The sequence below is a fragment of the Nycticebus coucang genome, chromosome 9 (assembly GCF_027406575.1).
Source record: "Nycticebus coucang isolate mNycCou1 chromosome 9, mNycCou1.pri, whole genome shotgun sequence".
Classification (NCBI taxonomy): domain Eukaryota; kingdom Metazoa; phylum Chordata; class Mammalia; order Primates; family Lorisidae; genus Nycticebus; species Nycticebus coucang.
Window position 1 is genome coordinate 35,999,752 of NC_069788.1, and position 20,723 is coordinate 36,020,474.

Here is a 20,723-nt window from a genome sequence, read left to right on the forward strand (position 1 = left end):
CAGAAAGATTGCTTGAGCTCAGGAGCTCAAGACCAGCCTAAGCAAGAGTTAAGAACCCATCTCTACTAACAATAGAAAAATGAGCCAAGAATGGGGCATGCCTGTACTCCCCGCTACTTGGAAGGCTGAGGCAGGAAGATCTCTTAACCTCCTGTGTTTGAGGTTGCTGTGATCTACTATGATGCTGCTGCACTCTACCCAGAGTGACAGAGCAAGATTCTGTCTCAAAAAGAAAAATGAAAAAAGAATTGCTTAAGCTTTTATTTGGACCTCAACATGATTTTTAAGCAAAAACCCATTTCAACATGTATGTGTAATAATTTTTTTTCTTGTCTTAGTACCTTTATCTCATGTGTAATAATTTAGATGTCCCAATATCCTTGCTGTTTCTAAGTAAAGATATAGATGTTTCTGGGTTTTTTTCCTGCAAGTTTTTTCTTCTTTCCTTTCTTTCTTTTTTTTTTTTTTTTTTTATTAAATCATAGCTGTGTACATTAATGCAATCATGGGGCACCATACACTGGTTTTACAGACCGTTTGACACATTTTCATCACACTGGTTAACATAGCCTTCCTGGCATTTTCTTAGTTATTGTGTTAAGACATTTACATTCTACATTTACTAAGTTTCACATATACCCTTGTAAGATGCACTGGATGTTTCTGTTTGAAATCTATTACTAGCCTTTACCTTATTATGTGAAATTCCAGCAGAACACTGAAAACCAGTCTGCTTCTCTATGGCTGCTCTCATTTCCTCCACAATCACTGCTCCCACGGTGAGCTGCAGGTCTGGAGAAGCGATGCCATCAAACTGAAGAGAATGAAGCCATTGAAATAAACCTTGTTTTCGCATCTTCTCTGAAAAAGTTGAGAGGTCACATTTAGGCATTTTAAAAAAGTATTTAGTTGTGCTATATAATGTCGGAATGCTTAGACTTTAGGTACTTTAGATCTGTAGCTTTAGAAGTCTACATGGCAGCCAGTTTAGAAGATTGCTTACAAGGGAGATCAGTTAGCTTCAGCACAGGCTAAACCTTTTTGCACATTTTGTTTTTCTTTCTTCTTCTTTTTTTTTTTTTTTTGTAGAGACAGAGTCTCACTGTACCGCCCTCAGGTAGAGTGCCATGACTTCACATGGCTCACAGCAACCTCTAACTCTTGGGCTTACATGCCTCCCGAGTAGCTGGGACTACAGGCGCCCTCCACAACGCCTGGCTATTTTTTTGTTGCAGTTTGGCCGGGGCTGGGTTTGAACCCGCCAGCCTCGGCATATGGGGCCGGCGCCCTACTCACTTAGCCACAGGCGCCGCCCCATTTTGTTTTCCTTAAGAGATGGGATCAGGCTGGGCCAGTGGCTCATGCTTGTAATCCTAGCACTTTGGGATGTCAAGGTGGGAGGATCACTAGAGGCTCCTGGGAGTTTAAGACCAGCCTGAGCACAAGTGAGACTCTGTTGCTATTAAAAAATACAAAAATTAGTCCACAGTGCTATACACCTGCAGTCCTAGCTGCATCAGGAGGTTGAGGTAAGAGAATTGCTAGAATCCAGGAGTTTGAAGTTGCAGTGAACTATGATGATACCACTGCTCTCTAGCCCAAGTGATACAGTGAGACCCTGTCTCAAAAAACAAAAACAAAGGCAGGAAGTGGTGGCTCACGCCTGTAATCGTAGCCCTCTGGGAGGCTAGGACGTGTGGATTGCCTGAGCTCATGAGTTCAAGACCAGCATGAGCCAGAGCAAGATCTTGTCTCTAAAAAAAGCTGGGCCCTGTGGCAGGTACCTGTAGTCCCAGGTACTTGGGAGACTGAGGCAAGAGAATCACAATGTTTGAGGTTGCTTTGAGATGCCACAGCACTCTACTGAGGGGGACACAGTAAAACTCTGTGTCAAAAACAAACAAACCAACCCCCAAAACAAAACAAAAAAAAAGAGATGGTGGCTAGTTAGGCTGCCCAAGATAGACTCAAACTTCTGGGTGCAAGCAATCCTCTCACCTTAGCCTCCAGCATAGCTGGGACTACAGGTACATAGCACTGCATCCAGCTAAGGCTGAACCTTACCAGGTGCTAATCTGCAACAAATATTTTGTATTAATATCATCTCTCATGAGGAATGATTTTTTTGAGAGAGAGAAAGAATCGCTCTGTTGCCCAGGCTACAGTGCTGTGTCATCAGCCTAGCTCACAGAAATCTCAAACTCCTGGACTCTAGTGGTCCTCCTTCCTCAGTCTCCCACCACAATGCCCGGCTAATTTTCCTATTTTTAGTAGAGACTGTGTCTTACTCTTGCTTGAGCTGGTCTTGAACTCCTGAGCTCAAAGGGTCTTCCTGCCTCAAGTGTCCTAGAATGCTAGGATTACAGGCGTGAGCCGCTGAGCCCGATGCATAATGATTTATAAACACATTTGTCTCTCCCAAGTTCTACTGCACTTTCCTCTTTGTACTTCCACTTGAACATCTCCAAGAATTCTATTGTTATTCAATTAGAAAATATTCACAATTCAAGCCTCAATATAAGCTTACTGGCATTTACATATTTTTAGGTTCCAGTTGAGTAGCTTAAAATTCATTCAAAGGCATTGTAAGATTTATTCTAACAAGATGTTTTAAGATAGATGTCGCTTTGGCCTTGAAAATATCTTACTTTTGCTGAGTACATACGAATCTCTATTTCTACCCTCAAATTTACTTCAACTCTAATCCTCAATCTCCACTTCCCTAAAAAATAACTCTTGAATTTTTCATTATTGTTTCAAGCTAAACATAACTAAAATCAAACTTATATCTTCCTCAAAGATTCCTTCCCAACCAAGTCCCTATTTCTATGATGGTTTAAAATCCAAGTAATATTAACTTATTTTCTTTTATTCCCCATAATGTAGTCATTTAGCCAACAGAATCTGCTTCAAAATATTTCACATAGGGGAGGCACCTGTGGCTCAGTCGGTATATACCGGCCCCATATACCGAGGGTGGCGGGTTCAAACCCGGCCTCGGCTGAACTGCAACAAAAAAAATAGCCGGGCGTTGTGGCAGGCGCCTGTAGTCCCAGCTACTCGGGAGGCTGAGGCAAGAGAATCGCTTAAGCCCAGGAGTTGGAGGTTGCTGTGAGCTGTATGATGCCATGGCACTCTACCAAGGGCCATAAAGTGAAACTCTGTCTCTACCAAAAAAAAAAAAAAAATTTCACATATATATCTATTACAACTCACTCTATTTTATTCAGGTTTTGTGTATTCTTTTTTTTTCATGACAACCTTGAAAAAGACTATCTAGAACCATTTAACTCCTAAATCATCCTCAATCCCTGAATGCCCCCAACCTACATTTTGTTTTTTTTTTGAAACAGCGTCTCACTCTGTCAACCAGGCCAGAGTTTCCTTGGTGTGGGCCTAACTCCCAGCAACCTCAAACTCCTGGGTTCAAGCAATCCTCCTGCTCGGCCTCCTAAGTAGCACAGACTACAAGGTGCTCACAATGCCTAGTTTTTTCTGTTTTTTTTTTTTGTTGTTGTTGTTGTTGTTGCTTGTTTGTTTTTGTTTTTTGGGTTTTTGCAGTTTTTTGGCCGGGGCTGGGTTTGAACCCGCCACTTCCAGAATATGAGGCCAGCATCCTACCCCTTTGAGCCACAGGTGCCACCCAGTTTTTTCTATTTTTAGTAGAAACAGAGTCTCCCTCCTGTACCCACTGGACTCAAACTCCTGAGCTCAAGAGATCCTCCTGCATCAGCCTCCCAGAGTGCTAGGATTATAAACTGAGCCACCTCACCTAGCTCCCCAACATATTTCACTTTTTTTTTTTTTTTTTGAGACAGATTCTCACTTTGTCACCTTCAGTAGACTGTCCTGGTGTCATAGCTCACAGCTACCTCAGACTCTTGGGCTCAAGCAATTCTCTTGCCTCAACTTCCTGAGTAGCTGGAAATATAGGCACCTGCCACAACTCCCAGTTATTCTTATTTTTTGACCTGGAGTCTCCCTCTGTTGCCTGGGCTAGGGTGCAGTGGCATCATCGTAACTCACAGCAACTTCAAACTCCTGTGCTCAGATGATCCTCCTGCCTTAGCTTCTAGAGTACCTGGGCCCACACAACTGTAGTAGTTGTGCCACTAGGTTAATTTTTCTATATTTATTAGAGACAGGGTCTCCTTGCTCAAGCTGGTCTTGGAATGCCCGAGCTTAAGCAATCTTCCCACCTCAACCTCCCAAAGTGCTAGGATTATAGCATGAGCCACCATGACCAACACTTCATGATTTTTAATATTATAAATGAACTTCATTTTAAAATTTCAATTTCCCATTTTTCATTTTAGTATGCAGAATTACTATTGATTAGTGTGTATTGACCTTGACCTCTGTGGCCTTGCTAAAAAACTCACTTCTTTCTGTTTTTTAGGGGTAGATTCCTTAGGATTTTCTACAAATATGATCATGTCACTTGTAAAGTCAGTTCTTCTTTCACATCTGTATATCTTTTTATTTCCTCTTCTGTTGAACTGTACCAAACTTCCAGGTGAATAGAAGTGGCATGAGAGTGAGCACTGACAACTTATACCTAAACTTTAAGGTTAAACTGGTAAACCTCTAGCTACCAAAACTCCAGAACTCCAGGAATCATAACTACAAAAGAGCAGTCCCTTTACTAATAAGAGGTGTGCCCTTATCTGTGCTATGAACTGCTTAGTGCTTTCCGAGCTTCCTTTAGTTGTTGGCAGAATTCACCTGTGTAGCTACAGGACTAAGGTCCCCATTTTCTGGCTGGCTATCAGCAGAGTTACAGCTCTCAGAGCCTAGTCATGTGTCCTTCTTCAAAAGACCCTCCAAAAACATGGCATCCTATATCTTCAAAGCCAGTAAAGAATCTCTCCAACTTCCTACAACCTTCTTTTTTTTGACAGCTAATTCAACAGTTTCTTTTCTTTCTTTTTTTTTTTTTTGCAGTTTTTGGCCGGGGCTGGGCTTGTACCCGCCACCTCCGGCATATGGGATCGGTGCCCTACTCCTCTGAGCCACAGGCGCTGCCCTCAACAGTTTCTTTTCACAGTGCTTTTTTTTTTTTCTCCAACAGTCTCTCTGTGCCCTGGGTAGAGAGTTGTGGCATCACAGCTCACAGCAACCTCAGACTCCTGGGCTCAGGTAATCCCCTTGCCTCAGCTTCCCAAGTAGCTGGAACTATAGGTGCCCACCATAATGCCTGCTGGGTTTTTTTCTATTTTTATTAGAGATAGGATCTCAGTTTTTTCTCAAGCTGGTCTCGAACTCCTGAGCCCAAGTGATCCATTTGCCTCAGTCTCCAGAGTGCTAGGATTACAAGTAAGCCACTATGCCCAGCCTTCCTGGAAATTTTTGAGAATTATTTTATGTAAACTCTACTAAAACTTTTCACACACATAACCTGTTTTTTTGTTTGTTTAAGAGACAGTCTCTCACTCTATCATGCAGGCTGGAATGAGCATGTAGCTCACTGCAGCCTCAAACTCGAGGGCTTAAGTGATCTTCCCTCCTCATCTTCCCCAATAGCTGGGACTGTAGGCATGTACCACCTCACCAGGCTAATTTTTAATTTTTTTTTTTTTTTTTGTAGAGCTGGGGTCTCACTATGTTACCCAGACTGGTCTTGATCTCCCACCTCAAGTGGCCTCCCAAAGTGCTGGGATTACAGACATGAGTCACTGCACCAAGTTTTACATATCTATTACAGTAACTAGCTCTTAATCAACAAAGAACCTAGATGCCAAAGCTGAACAGAAAGCTTAGCATCAAAATACTACAAATACCTGGCCTCCTAGAAATGAAATAGGTCACTTCTATGAAAAATAATTTCTAGAAGGTTACATCCATTAGATTAGGTAATTTTTGTTATCAGTTTTTTGGTTGCACGCACTATACAAAAACTTAGAAATATGATAAGAAATATAGGCAGTCCCTGTTACAAACATCCAACTTATGTACAGCTTGCACTTATGATCAGGGGCCATTAAAGTCCCCAAGTTACAAACATTCAATCGATGTATGACTTGCACTTATGAATGGAGACTTTCCCAGATAATAGGTTAAGGTACCTGTTCCAACTTACATACAGATTCAATTTAAGGACAAACCTACAGAACCTATCTTGTTCATAACCTGTATCATTGTAAACCATTTACTAGATAGATACTGCACTGTTCTTAACACTACACATAATGTCACTGAATATGGGAGCTTAATAAGCTGGATACACTAAAACAACACACACATAAGACATAACAGAAGAATAATTTTTTTATATAGACATATTTTAATAAAAATGTACAGTTAAGCCAGGTAGGAATAGGATTGTCAGTTTGAATTAATATTTGCCAACAAAGGTACATACCAATGTCTTTAGCCAGAGATAGCAGAGCTCTTCAATAAAGCTTTGCAGCTGAAACCCACATAATGTGTAAGATTAACTGTAATTTTGAGGTATGTGGGTATCAGAGGATTTGTAAATCTCCTGAAAACTGCATGCAAAATTGTCTTATGTGTAGACATGAATTTTTATGAGGCAAAAAAGGGACTACAGCTTTTAATACATTTTCAAAACAATACAGAACCTCAAAAAACTTTAAAGAACCAATGATTTAAAGCATTATACTTTTTTTTTTTTTGCAGTTTTTGGCCGGGGCTGGGTTTGAACCCACCACCTCCGGCATATGGGGCTGGTACCTTACTCCTTTGAGCCACAGGCACTGCCCCAATTTAAAACATTATAAAAAAAAAAAAGCCACACAATAACGTGTGGTACAAAGTGAGCAAACATTCCTTATTATAATTAAATTACTGAGTCTAATTCCAGAGTAAAATCTTGACATTTTTCATTATCCAGTGTTTATGTACTGTAACTTCATCTCTTTTATATAAGTGGTGTATTTTTTACTGTGGGTTATATTTTCCCCAGAAAATATAATAATATAATATTTTCCCCAGATAATACAGAGTTTGTTGATTTAGGGGTTATAAGGATATAAAACCCCTAAATCAACAAACTCTGTATTATCAGGATGAGAGAATAAAATAATTCCTTAAGTCTCAAGTTTCCCCAGGGAAGTTCTACTACTATCCTTCAGCACAACACATTAAAGGTATATCATATAACTGTTCAACAGCAAAATCAAACTTTACATCCTACATCTTATTTTAACACATGGAACCCATGGAAAATTCATTACTATGACTAAAAATAAGCTAAACTCTCTTGGAGCTTTTTGTGGACAAATCTGTAGTGTTTCTGTAAGTAGTACTAGATTAACTGCCTAGAGAAGTTAACTTGTTACAGAATGTGTCCAGTTTCCTTTTGGCTAGTGTCCAACATTCAAAGTTTTTTTTTTTTGAGACAGAGTTTCATTATGTTGCCCTCGCTAGAGTGCTGTAGTGTCACAGCTCACAGCAACCTCAAACTCTTGGGCGTAAGAGATTCTTTGCCTCAACCTCCCAAGTAGCTGGGACTACAGGCGCCCACCACAACGCCTGGCTATTTTTGTTGTTGTTGTTGCAGTTGTTTAGCTGGCTCTGGCTGGGTTCAAACCCGCCACCCTGGGTGAATGTGGTTGGTGCCATACCACTGTGCTACAAGCGCCGCTAGCATTCAAAGATTTTTATTGAAAGAGTTCTTCTGAATACGAACAGTGTTACAAAATAATGTTCAAAAATTACATGTTACAAATGAAGGGCAGAAGAGATACACTGTTTTAAATATAGCTATTACTAAGACTATGAGAAAATACCTGGGAAAAAGATGGAAATACATTTGTTAAAAAACCTCTAGAAACATAATTCTTTGTTCTGGGAGATACAATTGAACTCTACTTTCATAATATTCAACTTGAAATAAATATAAATTACAATTATTTTTCTCTTTGAGATAGAGTTTTACACAATTTGTTGCCCTCTACAGAGAGCTACAGCTTCACAGCTCACAGCAACCTCAAACTTTTGGGCTCAAGTGATCTTCTTGCCTCAGCCTCCCAAGTAGCTGGGACTACAGATGCTTGCCACAAAGCCTGCCTACTTTTAGAGACAGGGTATTGCTCTTGCTCAAGCTGGTCTCCAACTCCTGAGCTCAAGCAATCCACCAGCCCTGGCCTCCCAGAGTGCTGGTATTATAGGCGTGAGCCACTATACTGGCCTAATAAATAAGAATTTATATAAATTCTTAGATCTGGAATTGAGAGGTACAATAATCTAATACTACCAAAAAGACAAGTTTTCTATTGCCTTAATTTTATTCTAGTCTAAGAATACGATTTTTAGCCTTCAAGTACATTTTATTTATTAAAGCCCTTTATACAAATTATATCACAAGTTTTTGTCAAGTATATCAAGTAAATGAAGATGAACTTTTAAATAAAGATAAACTTATTAAAAATCATTTATCGTTCACTTACACATCAATAAACCATTAAAACATTCAAGAACATAACAAGCGAATGCACAAGATCTTTACAGAGAAAAGTAAAGTTTTAGTAAAGATGTAACAATTGGATACTTTTAAAAAAGGAATCTTGATCTCCATGAGACAGACATACACAGACACACTGGATTGTGTGTTTTTATCTCTAAAACAATACAATTTTTAGAACAAAATAATATCTTCACAACCTTCAGGTAAGTAAACACTTTTTTTTTTTTTTTTTTTTGAGACAGAGTCTCAAGCTGTCGCCCTAGGTAGAGTGCCGTGGCATCACAGCTCACAGCAACTTCAAACTCTTGGGCTCAGCGTTCTCTTGCCTCAGCCTCCCAAGTAGCTGGGACTACAACAGGAGCCCGCCACAACTCAGGCTATTTTTTGGTTGTAGTTGTCATTGTTTGGTGGGGCAGGGCTGGATTCGAACCTGCCAGCTCTGGTGTATGTGGCTGGCGCCCTAGTCACTTGAGTTATAGGCGCCAAGCCAAGTAAAGACTTCTTAAATAGGACATAAATAATACTATCCATGAAGGAAAGAAAAGATAAATTAGAACACCTAGAATTAAACTTGAAGCTTACCAACCATTAAAAAAATAAAAAAATATGTAAAGAACCTCTATTAATCAAATGCCACAACTGGTCAGGTGTGGTGGCTCATATCAGTAATCCCAGCACTCTGGGAGGCCAAGGGAGCAAGATTCTTTATTTTTTTTTATTTATATTTTTATTTTTTATTTTTTTGTAGAGACAGAGTCTCACTTTACTGCCCTCGGTAAAGTGCCGCGGCGTCACACAGCTCACAGCAACCTCCAACTCTTGGGCTTACGTGATTCTCTTGCCTCAGCCTCCCGAGCAGCTGGGACTACAGGGGCCTGCCACAACACCCGGCTATTTTTTTGTTGCAGTTTGGCCAGGGCTGGGTTTGAACCCGCCACCCTCGGTATATGGGGCCAGTGCCCTACTCACTGAACCACAGGCGCCGCCCTGGGAGCAAGATTCTTTGAGCTCAGGAGTTCAAGACCAGCCTGAGCAAAAGCAAAACCCCATGTCTACTAAAAACTGAAAAATATTAGTAGGGCATCATGGCAGGTGCCTGTAGTCCCAAACTTAGGAGGCAGAGGCAAGAAGATCACTTGAACCCAACAGTTTGAGGTAGCTGTGAGCTATGACACCACAGCACTCTACTCAGGGTGACTGAGTGAGAGTCTGTCACAAAAAGCAGGAAAAAATAAAAAAAAAAAGAAAGAAAACACAAGGGATTAAAGAAAAGAAAGAAAAAAATACAAGGGATTAAAAACTAGGATATACAAAGGAACTCTTACAAATCAAAAAATAAATTTCCCCTTTTTTAATGGAAAAAAATGGACAAAGTTTTTTTTTTTTTTGTAGAGACAGAGTCTCACTTTATGGCCCTCGGTAGAGTGCCATGGCCTCACACAGCTCACAGCAACCTCCAACTCCTGGGCTTAAGCGATTCTCTTGCCTCAGCCTCCCGAGTAGCTGGGACTACAGGCGCCCACCACAATGCCCGGCTATTTTTTGGTTGCAGTTTGGCCGGGGCTGGGTTTGAACCTGCCGCCCTCGGTATATGGGGCCGGCGCCTTACCGACTGAGCCACAGGTGCTGCCCAACAAAGTTTTTTTTTTTTTTTTTTTGTCTTATTTTATGGCCCTTGGTAGAGTGCTGCGACATCACAGCTCACAGCAACCTCCAACTCCTGGGCTTAAGCAATTCTCTTGTCTCAGCCTCCTGCGTATCTGGGACTACGGGTGCCCGCCACAATGCCCGGCTATTTTTTTGTTGCAGTTTGGCCAGGGCCGGGTCTGAACCCGCCACCCTCGGTAGATGGAGCCGGCGCCCTACCTCCTATGCCACAGGCACCACCCCAAAGATTACGCCCGGCTATTTTTTGTTGCAGTTTGGCTGGGGCCAGGTTTGAACCTGCCACCCGTGGTATATGGGGCCGGCGCCCTACTCACTGAGCCACAGGTACCACCCATGGACAAAGATTTTAATAAGCAAATTAGAGAACTAGAAACTCAGCTGGTTAGTATGTACACAAAGAGATCCTCAATCTCACATCAGAGAAATGCAAACTAAAGCAAAAACCCAAAATACCACTTCATAAGTCATTGGCAAATATTAGATGATACCAATTATTATTAAGAACTTGAGGGAAAAGACTTGGTGAGGTGGCTTATGCCTGTAATCCTAGGACTCTCACAGTCTGAGGCAGAAAGATCACTTTAGGTCAGGAGTTTGAGACCAGCATGAGAAAAGTCATGTCCCACCTCTACTAACAACAGAAAAATTAGCCAGGCATGGTGGTACCCACCTATAGTCCCTGCTATTTGGGAAGCTGAGGCAGGAAGATGACTTGAGCCTTTGCAGTTGCTGTGAGCTAGGCTGAGGCCATGGCACAGAGCACTCCAGCCTGGCAACAGAGTGAGACTCTGTCTCGAAAAAAAAAAATAAAGAAGGAACATGGGAGAAATATCAACTCTTAAGTATCTCCAGGGAGAATATAAATTGTTACAGCAATTCTGGGGAACAAATTGGAAATGCTTACAGAAATTAAGTATATGTGTATACCCTATGACAGTGGTTCTCAACCTTCCTAATGCTGCGACCCTTTAACAGTTCCTCATGTTGTGGTCATCCCCCAACCATAAAATTATTTTCATTGCTACTTCATAACTGTAATTTTGCTACTGTTATGAATTGTAATGTAAATATCTGATATTCAGGATGGTCTTAGGCGACCCCTGTGAAAGGGTCATTCGACCCCCAAAGGAGTCAAGACCTACAGGTTGAGAACTGCTGCCCTATGACCTAGCTGTCCATTCCTGAAAACATTTCCCAGAAAAACCCTTGCATAAGTCCAAAAAAGAATAAATAAGGACATTCAACATATAAACAGCAGTGTATTCAAACCAACTAATGAATTCACTGATCCACATTTGTGGCTTATGCTGCAAGTAAAAGCCATTATTTACATATAAATACAGCCACATGAATAGATTTCTAAAATCACCATGGAAGGAAAATTAAGAAAAAGAATGAGATCTATAATAGCACAAAGTCATCTTATAATTAAAAATTAAGAAAAAGAATGAGATCTATAATAGCACAAAGTCATCTTATAATTAAAAAGCACAAATTTGGGGCAGCACCTGTGGCTCAAGGAGTAGGGCGCTGGTCCCATATGCTGGAGGTGGCGGGTTCAAACCCAGCCCCAGCCAAAAACTACACACAAAAAACAACAACAACAACAACAAAAAAAGCACAAATTTAAAAGCACATAACACAAAATAATATCGTATAATTTATAACAGTTCATCCTTCTTACAGATGAAGAAATCTAGAAGCTAAGTTACGATAATATAAATTAACCTACAAATGATGTTAAGTCCTCAGTCAGCCTTCTGCTTTCTATTAAGAATACTAATCTGCCCTAGTTATGCCCAAGAGAAATTTACTTTCGTACTGCTTCTCAACATCCGTATAATCGGAAAAATAAGAGAACTTGCATATCCTTCCATGTGAGTCCTTGTGATTGATACAGGCTGTAGTTTAAGTTTCCTTTGAATCATTCCAAGAAGAATCAGCATAACAAAGCCAAAGCAGGGTCCAAAGGCAGGAAGCAGAAGCAATATGATGCTATGTAAGTACCTTTCTGAACAGCCTCTTCTGCTGTTGAAGGGTTTCTAGGTAACCCTTCAATGTAAGTGCTTGGCAACAAGTCTGCTGAGATAGGCTGACCTTGCAGCTTTTGTAGTCTCTCTTGTACAGCACTGGTCAGATCTACATAAGCTTCATCAATGCTGGCACGTTCAATCACAGCAAAATGGGACATTACTTCCATCACTTCAACACTGGCTTCCCGATACCTAAGTAGAAGGATCATACATGATGTAGGAAATAAAAAGAGGTAACCTTAAGGTTGTCAGCCTCATCCCCACCCTTCCATAATGAACAACATACACAATCAAGAGACAAGTGGCTTAAAAGACTAGACAATAGTAACAACTAAAGCAGTCAATTGGTAGACAGACAGAAGCATAGAAAAGGAAGAATTACCAAGGCAAACATTTTTAGCACAATGCTAGCACTACCCCAGTAGAAAGCATGTAGACCATGAATATCTCTATTTGACAAGGATGTCTCTGAAGAGGAAAGAAATGCTTCAAATTAATTTAATTAGAAAACATTTTACTATGATATTCCTCCCACATATCCACCATGCAGTCTTCTTCTATCTTTAAGAGGTAACTTAAAGGAATTCTGCACTGAACAGTAAACCAGTGTTATCTGGTTTCCCCCTCAGGATAGTATTTCTCACTATAAACTAATAAATGACATATAGGTTTTATACTTCAGTCAAGGGTGAATTTGGTTAACATGCAAACTGACCATCACCACATATACATACCACAACCAATAATTTATGGATATAATAACATTTAAATTATTAAGTTGAAGATAAACACCTAGAATGTGGTGATGTCCAGGCAAGCAGAAGGGCAGCCAACCTTAGATACCAATCTCACCACATACCTTCTATTTAAACCATAATTAACCAGCTCTTCTGGCCATATAAAGTGACAATATGAAGATAGTTTCTTTGGTTTGGACCTGATATGTAAAGTTCTTTGCTCCTGTCCAACTTATGTTTACCATAAAAATGGCAATATTTGTACTCAGTTATATATACGTTTCTGCGAATAGTTTATAATCTAGTATCTCAATATAATTATTAAAACAATTATTTTAAATTGCTTATTAGCCAGGTGCAGTGGTTCATGCCTATAATCCCAGCACTTTGGGAAGCCAATGAAGGAGGATCCCTTGAGCTCAGGAATTCAAGACCAGCCTAAGCAAGAGCAAGACCCCGTCTCTACTAAAAACAGAAAATCTAGCTGGGGGTCTTGGTGGGCTCCTATAGTCTCAGCTATTTGGGAGGCTAAGACAAAAGATTTGCTTGAGCCCAAGACTTTGAGGTTGCTGTGAGCTATGATGATGCCATGGCACCCCAGGGCAAGAGAGTGAGACTCTGTCTCAAAGGGAGGAAAAAAAAAGAAAAGAAAAAAATACATATAAATTGTTTATTAACTCTCTGATCTATACATTTATTCCTAATTTTTCTAAAACTGCCTCTGTTCATTATTAATCTCAAGTCAAAGAATGATTCCTAGACCACACGATACAGGATAGTGTACTTTGAGAATATAGATACTAAAATTTGAAAAAGTTTAAGTCTGATGCCTCAGTCTTTCACTTAGCTGTGTGAACTGAAATTATTTAACCTTGCTAAATTTAATGAGATTAAACTTTGTGAAGTGGAAGTAATATTAGTACTTACCTTACAAAGATGTGAGATTTACAAGAGATAATGCCTTTAGAGAGCAAAACTGCCTAACGTGATACGTGCTTAACACATATTAGCTATTAGGATTATTTTAAAGGCTAGAAGCTTGTGCCTACTTCTGACTTGAGTATGCCTATACAAATCTTCCATTCCAAGGCTAAATTTCCAATATTGGGAAGAGATGGTTTAATCCAAAAACAAAAGTAATCTCCTTTGGAATTGTTCAATTCTGGCAAATAATTAAAGATATTACACTGGAATGTCAATTAAACACAGTCTTTCTTAGAAAAACCCTTACGTTGGCTGGGCACAGTGGCTCACCCCTATAACCCTAACACTCTGGGAAGCCAAGGCGGGTGGATTGCTTGAGTTCACGAGTTCAAGACCAGCCTGAGCAAAAGTAAGATCCCATCTCTACTAAAAATAGAAAAACTGAGGCAAGAGAATAGCTTCAGCCAAGAGTTGGAGGTTGCCGTCCATGATGTCATTGCACTCACAGTCAATTTAATTATTTAATTCAAACATTGTAGGCGTATAGATTGAGAACATAGCAATTGGCATTAAGTTTTAATTTAACAACCAATTTTTTTTTTTTTGAGAAAGAGTCTCAAGCTATCACCTTGGGCAGAGTGCTGTGGCATCACAGCTCACAGCAACCTCAAAATTTTGGGATTTTGAATCTAAGCGATTCTCTTGCCTCAGCCTCCCAAGTAGCTGGGACTACAGGCATCTGCCACAACACCTGGCTATGTTTTTTTTTTTTTTTTTTGGTTGTAGTTGTCATTGTTGTTTGGCAGGCCTGGGCTGGATTTGAACCCTGCAGCTCTGGTGTATTTGGCTGGTGCCCTAGCCGCTGAGCTACAGGCACCGAGCCTTAACAACCAATTTTTAAACATTTAAGGAAATGAATGGATGTCAAAAGCTATAGGTCATAATGACTCTGAACTGTTCCTGAAATAAAATATTAAAATCTGTTTTTACTTCAGAGACAAGATGGCTGACCCAAGGGAACTATTTCAGATGTTATTATTCATACAGAACAAATGTGAAACAACAGATCCTAATCTCATGCATATTACTTTAACCTAAAACAATTTTTCTTACTTAGTGAGATTAGCTTTCCCACGGGACTCACGAACTTGTGCCAGTAGAAGATCCGGACATAACTTCTTAGCATCATCTGCCCACATGTTTCTAGTGACCCCAAATGCACGAGCTTCATAGCTCACTGCAATTATTCTAAGGTTAGAAAAAAGGAGGGGAAAAAAAAAATTACATGACCATAAGCAAAAACTTAAAATTTAATATAAGTAAGCTATAAACATATAATATAGAACCTCCACAGTTGACCAGATATCTACATTGACCTAATTTTCATAGACCACATGTACATATCAGTACAGAGTTCCTTATGTTGACCAATTTGTTATACTCCCTTGGGTGGTCAACTTACAGAGATTCTATCGTGTTAGAAACTTTTTTTTTTTTTTTTTTTGAGATAGAGCCTCAAGCTGTCACTCTGGGTAGAGAGCCGTGGCTTCACAGCTCACAGCAACCTCCAACTCCTAGGCTCAAGCGATTCTCTTGCCTCAGCCTCCCAAGTAGCTGGGACTACAGGCGCCTGCCACAACGCCTGGCTATTTTTTGGTTGTAGCCATCATTGTTGTTTGGCGGGCCTGGGCTGGATATGAACCCGCCAGCTCAGGTGTATGTGGCTGGCGCCTTAACCACCTGAGCCACAGGCGCCAAGCCAATTAGAAACTTTTTGACATATGTCACCATTCAATCCTAAACACAGCAGTTTAGAAATCTCAAAAAGAGGACCTAGTCAGTGCTAATGTATTCCTGTAGATTAAAATAGTAGTTGATAGTTCTAACAATAACAGTGATACATACCCACCACCCTTCCATGATTTGTACTGCACAACTGCACAAGGCTTATTTCTTAAATGAGGATTTTGCCGCTGTTCCACTTGAACAAAAAAACAGTCCATGTCCACAAGAGCAACCACCCGATCCAGTCCAGCAGCCATTTTTCTGTAACACAACACTGTATGGTCAGTTAAAAAGATACCTAATCCAAACATTAGGGGAAATCTATTTTCATTCTTTCATTAGTTACCAGTGCACAGGAACATGAAAATAAGAAGGAAATAGGCATTTTCATATATAGGCTGAAACATTTGGGACCAGAAGTGTTTGAGAGGGCCAGGCACAGTGGCTCACACCTGTAATCCTAGCACTCTAGAATACTGAGGCGGGTGGATTGCCTGAGCTCAGGAGTTTGAGACCAGTCTGAGCAAGAGGAAAGAGTATCTAAAAAAAAAAAAGTTTCAGATTTTGGAGCATCTGAATTTCAGATTGTGGGATTAGAGTTACTCTGAGCAAAAAAAACACTTTCCCCCCCATTCTGTCACTCAACAGGAATCAACGAAGACTTCCCCAACCAAACACATGGGGGTTTCTCCCCACCAACAATCAATTAATTCTACAGTGAACTCCAGCTGGATATTCATTCTCTATTTCCATTCTGACACAATCTACCTAGAAATAGCATTAGATCAGACAACAGGTTGAAAGTACAGTACCACGAAAACCTCTGGTTCTTTACCCCTGCTTCTGACCAACTGGCTATCAATTCGGGATCCCATGACCCCCCCCTTCTTAGATTTATTTGTCTAAGAGGCTTGGAGAACTCAGGGAATCACATTAACTGGGTTTATTATAAACAATATTACAAAGTATCCTTTGTAAAAGATGAAGAGATGAACAGGGAAAGGCATGTCAAGGGATGTGAGAAAGGGTGCAAAGCTTCCATGTCCTCTGCTGGCATGCCACCCTTCAGGAATATCCGTATGTTCAGCTACCCAGAAGAAGCTCTCAAAACTCTGTTCTCTTGGGCCTTGAGACTTCATTGGATAGGCATGATTGACAACAATGTAGAAATGTGACTGGACAAAAACTGTATGATCTAATTCTTTTTATTTTTATTTTTTTAAGAGATAGAGTGTCATTTTGTCACCCTCAGTAGAGTGCCGGGTGTCACAGCTTACAGCAACCACCAGCTCTTGGGCCTAGGACTACAGGAGCCCACCACAACACCCAGCTATTTTTTATTGCAGTTTGGCTGAGGCCAGGTTCGAACTCGCCACCCTCTGTATATGGGGCCTGTGTCCTACTCACTGAGCCACAGGCACCGCCCTGTATGATCTAATTCTAATAGAGCAAGGGGGGAAATCCAGCAAAGCCTATCTGTTCAGATTCTTCCTGGCCCCAGTGTGCAGCATTCCTTCCTCTAGGGTTTGGGGCAGGACCCCATCTTATGACCCACATGATCAGAAAGATGGGGGAAGGGGCTCAGCACCTGTAGCACACTGGTTACAGCGCCAGCCACATGCACTGAGGTGGCGGGTTCCAAACTGACCCAGACCAGCTAAACAATAACAACTACAACAACAACAACAAAATAGCCAGGCGTTGTGACAAGTGCCTGTAGTCCCAGCTATTTGGGAGGCTGAGGCAAAAGAATCATTTAAGCCCAAGAGTTTGAGGTTACTGTGAGCTGTGACACTGCAGCACTCTACTAAGGGCCACAAAGTAAGACTATGTCTCAAAAAAAAAAAAAGAAAAGAAAAGAAAAAGAAAGGTGGGGGAAGATCAGAAGTTCCACACTGGACAACTGAAAGGAGAGCAGGAGAAGGTGTGTGAGAGAGAGGGAGAGATATTGTTTTATGAGCCCTGGGGGGCCCCAACATTATAACAAAGGCCATGGGAGCTATTATCCAGAAACCATGGACAAAAACCAATATACGAATATAATAATATCACAGATACCCAATCTGTACTGCTAACATAATAAAGTGGTACAATTTTATGAAGGTAATAAGTATTAAAAGCTTTAAAATACTCATCGTAAAAAGAATTTCATAAAACAAGATATACAAATAGCCAACAGGCACATAAAAATGAGCCCAACATCATTAGTTGTGGGAAATGCAAATTAAAATCAAAATGCACATAACTGGAACAGAGCTACCACTTAATCTAGCTGATAAACAGATCTTAGAAAAGTAGAAAATGACATATAACATTGTAGTATTCATGAAAAAATTTTACTTTTATATTGAAATACTTTTAGACATACAGAAAACTGTAAAAATAGTATTCTACTCCCAGTTTCCTCTAATGCTAAATTTTTACATTGTATAATTATAAAAATTAAAAAGTGAACATTTTAAATTATCATTGTTGTTTTTGAGAGAGTGCCACTCTGCTGTCCAAGTCAGAGTGCCATGGCATCAGCCTACCTCACAGCAACTTCATATTCATGAGCTCAAGCAACCCTCCTGCTTAAGCTTCCCAAGAAGCCAGTACTACAGGCAACTACCACAATGCCAGACTAATTTTTCTATTTTTAGTTAGAGACAGGGTCATGCTCTTGCAAGGGATATTCTCAAACACCTGAGGTTCAAGCAATCCTCTTGTGTCAGCCTCCCAGAGTGTGAGGATTACAGGCATAAGTCATTGCACCCAGCCAGTATACTAACTCTGAATATCAGAGTTGAGAATTGGTTGCAGACTTTATGATATTTCACCTAACTACTTCAGCACTCATCTCCTAAATTAGGGCTTTTAGTAGGACTTTACTTAATAACATCCAAAAATTGGCTTGGTGCCCGTACCACAGCGGTTACAGCACCAGCCACATACACCAAGGGTGGCGGGTTCGAACCCAGCCAGGGCAGGCTAAACAACTACAACAACAACAAAAATAGCCGGGTATTATGGTGGGTGCCTGTAGTCCCAGCTACTTGGGAGGCTGAGGCAAGAGAATCACTTAAGCCCAGGAGTTTGAGGTTGCTGTGAGATGTGACGCCATGGCACCCTACCCAGGGCGACATAGTGAGACTATCTCAAAAAAAAAAAAAAAAAAGAAAAGAAAAGAAAAAAATTCCAAAAATCACCTAATATCTAGCTGACCCATCTGGCAGGTCAGTCGACAGGGATGCCTGGAGGAAGGGGTGAGAATGGGAAGGAGCAGGGAGCGCGAAGAATGTAGACAAGACAGGAGTCTGATTAAGTCTCGTTTATTGTAAGCATATTAACAGTACTTATAGGTAAGGGCTAGGAGGAAGGAATCTATTGACGTCACCGCATTGCTAAGCAACCCAACGGCAGTGGAAAGTCCCCAAGCAGTTGCTTGTCAGAACAGTTCCTTGTCAGACATTTCCTCACATGGGGAAATGAACAAACTGATCTTTTGGCCTTTTCAAGATGGAGGTTGTATTGCCAGCCCTCCACAGGTCCCCCTTTTTTATTTTTTCAAATAAACCGAATTAAATTCCTGTTGATTGGTTAGAGGAAACAGCCATTCAGCCTTGCTAAAGTGCAGCCGCTCCCGGCTACACAAGGTGACTGTGTCTGTCTTAGGTCGGAACCACTCATGCTCTGCTGTCCTCCTTACCTGTCATTGGAAAATCCAGTAGCTTTTAACTGGACCCCTGTCTTAGGTTGGTATGACAAATGTATCTATTGTAGGAGCACGGGGGTTCTCCTTATCCGTCATCGACTAGTCAGTCCCTTGGGTATGGATGGATACATGTTGTTCCTCCATTTCCAGTCAATGATAGTGGACCTGAAGGGGTTGCATTTTAATGGCATCTATTTGTTGTTTTATAAAGGCCATAACTTTGTTAAACAGAAAAGGTCCTAGTGACAGTAATATTAATAAGCCAAGGAGGGGACTTAAAAAGGGGAAAAAATAAGGCATCAAGCCATGTAGTCCAGTTCAGTTTTGATCCTCAGACAAAAGGCATCTTCTCCTTTTTTTATCTTCCTGCAGCTTCTGTATCTTGTCACAGATGATGCCTGACTTGTTGGCATAAAAACAGCATTTTTCCTGCAAAGCTAAGCAAATGCCACCTTGGCTGGCAATTAATAAATCCAGTCCTCTACGATTCTGTAAGACCACGTCTGCTAAAGAGTCTATTTGATCCTGAAGGTCTCTCACTGTTCCTGATAGAACCCTCATGTCATCTGTCATATCTGTCATTATTTTTGTTAGGTGATTATACTTATGCGTGGCGACACGCGCCAGTGGCCACGCCTGCCGTTATTCCTAGTGCGACTAATATTGGGATGAAAATGAAAGCTCTTTTGGTGTGCCAGGTCAAAGAAATGGGTACGGAATTTTTCCCGTCTAGGACTGTCACGTCGGGCAATAAAAAGGCAATAATGCAAAGTCCTGACCAATTGCTAGGTAAAAAGGTGTAAGCTAAATTAGAGCCACAGACAAACACTGTGTCATCTGGAGGGCACATAGAGTGGCTGATATAAAGGGTCACGTTGCACTTTCCTGAAAAAGGCGTGTTGCCAACATTTAATGTACTATTGCTGAGATTTGCTGTACCCATAAAGGCATAATAGGGAAACATTGTTGGCTTTTGCCTGTGTAATTTACTCTATCGAATGAGTCCACAGGCAGGGCCGTGGGCATAGGGTTTCTTACTTGGCGGCATAACCAACAGTTGTTAACTATTGATGAATTAGATGTATTAAGTAGTTGAAGTGTAGCATTTAACATCTGGGAAAGGGGATCCTGGGGCGCCCTGAATTTACTGCTGGTGCTACTTGCCAATCCATGGTCTTTATCGGTCTCGTGCCTTCGTTGGACTGGTTAGCTGTGTCAGAAGCAGGAGATTAAGAAGGGGAAAGATCATCACTCTTTTTACTGGCAAGCACAGTCTCATCATGGTCTGAATCTGGGGAAGAAGCAGAAAGGGCGTTCTCAGGGGTATCATACTCCCTGGATTCAGGGATAAGGTTGTTATCTATTTGTTTGACCAATCTCTCAGGTAACCATCGGGCAGCCTCCATCTTTTGGGAATAAATGCACACAGCGCCTCTGCCCCATATCAAGACTGG

General features: G+C 40.8%; 1 protein-coding gene across 5 annotated transcripts in view; it reads right to left on the minus strand.

Annotated features, from left to right (window-relative positions):
• Positions 1–20,723, minus strand: part of POLH (DNA polymerase eta) — a 49,165-nt gene that overhangs the window by 23,032 nt on the left and 5,410 nt on the right. For 2 of the 5 annotated variants that reach the window (XM_053601537.1, XM_053601534.1), the window contains exons 1-4: positions 15,696–16,863; positions 14,904–15,038; positions 12,104–12,321; positions 692–861 (exon numbers count right to left, since the gene is read on the minus strand). In XM_053601537.1, coding sequence (XP_053457512.1) covers positions 692–861; positions 12,104–12,321; positions 14,904–15,038; positions 15,696–15,886 — 714 coding nt within the window. In that variant the 5' untranslated portion in view covers positions 15,887–16,863. Of the gene's footprint in view, positions 1–691; positions 862–12,103; positions 12,322–14,903; positions 15,039–15,695; positions 16,864–20,723 lie in introns of those variants that run through there. The other 3 variants (XM_053601535.1, XM_053601536.1, XM_053601538.1) reach the window with 3 other exon arrangements.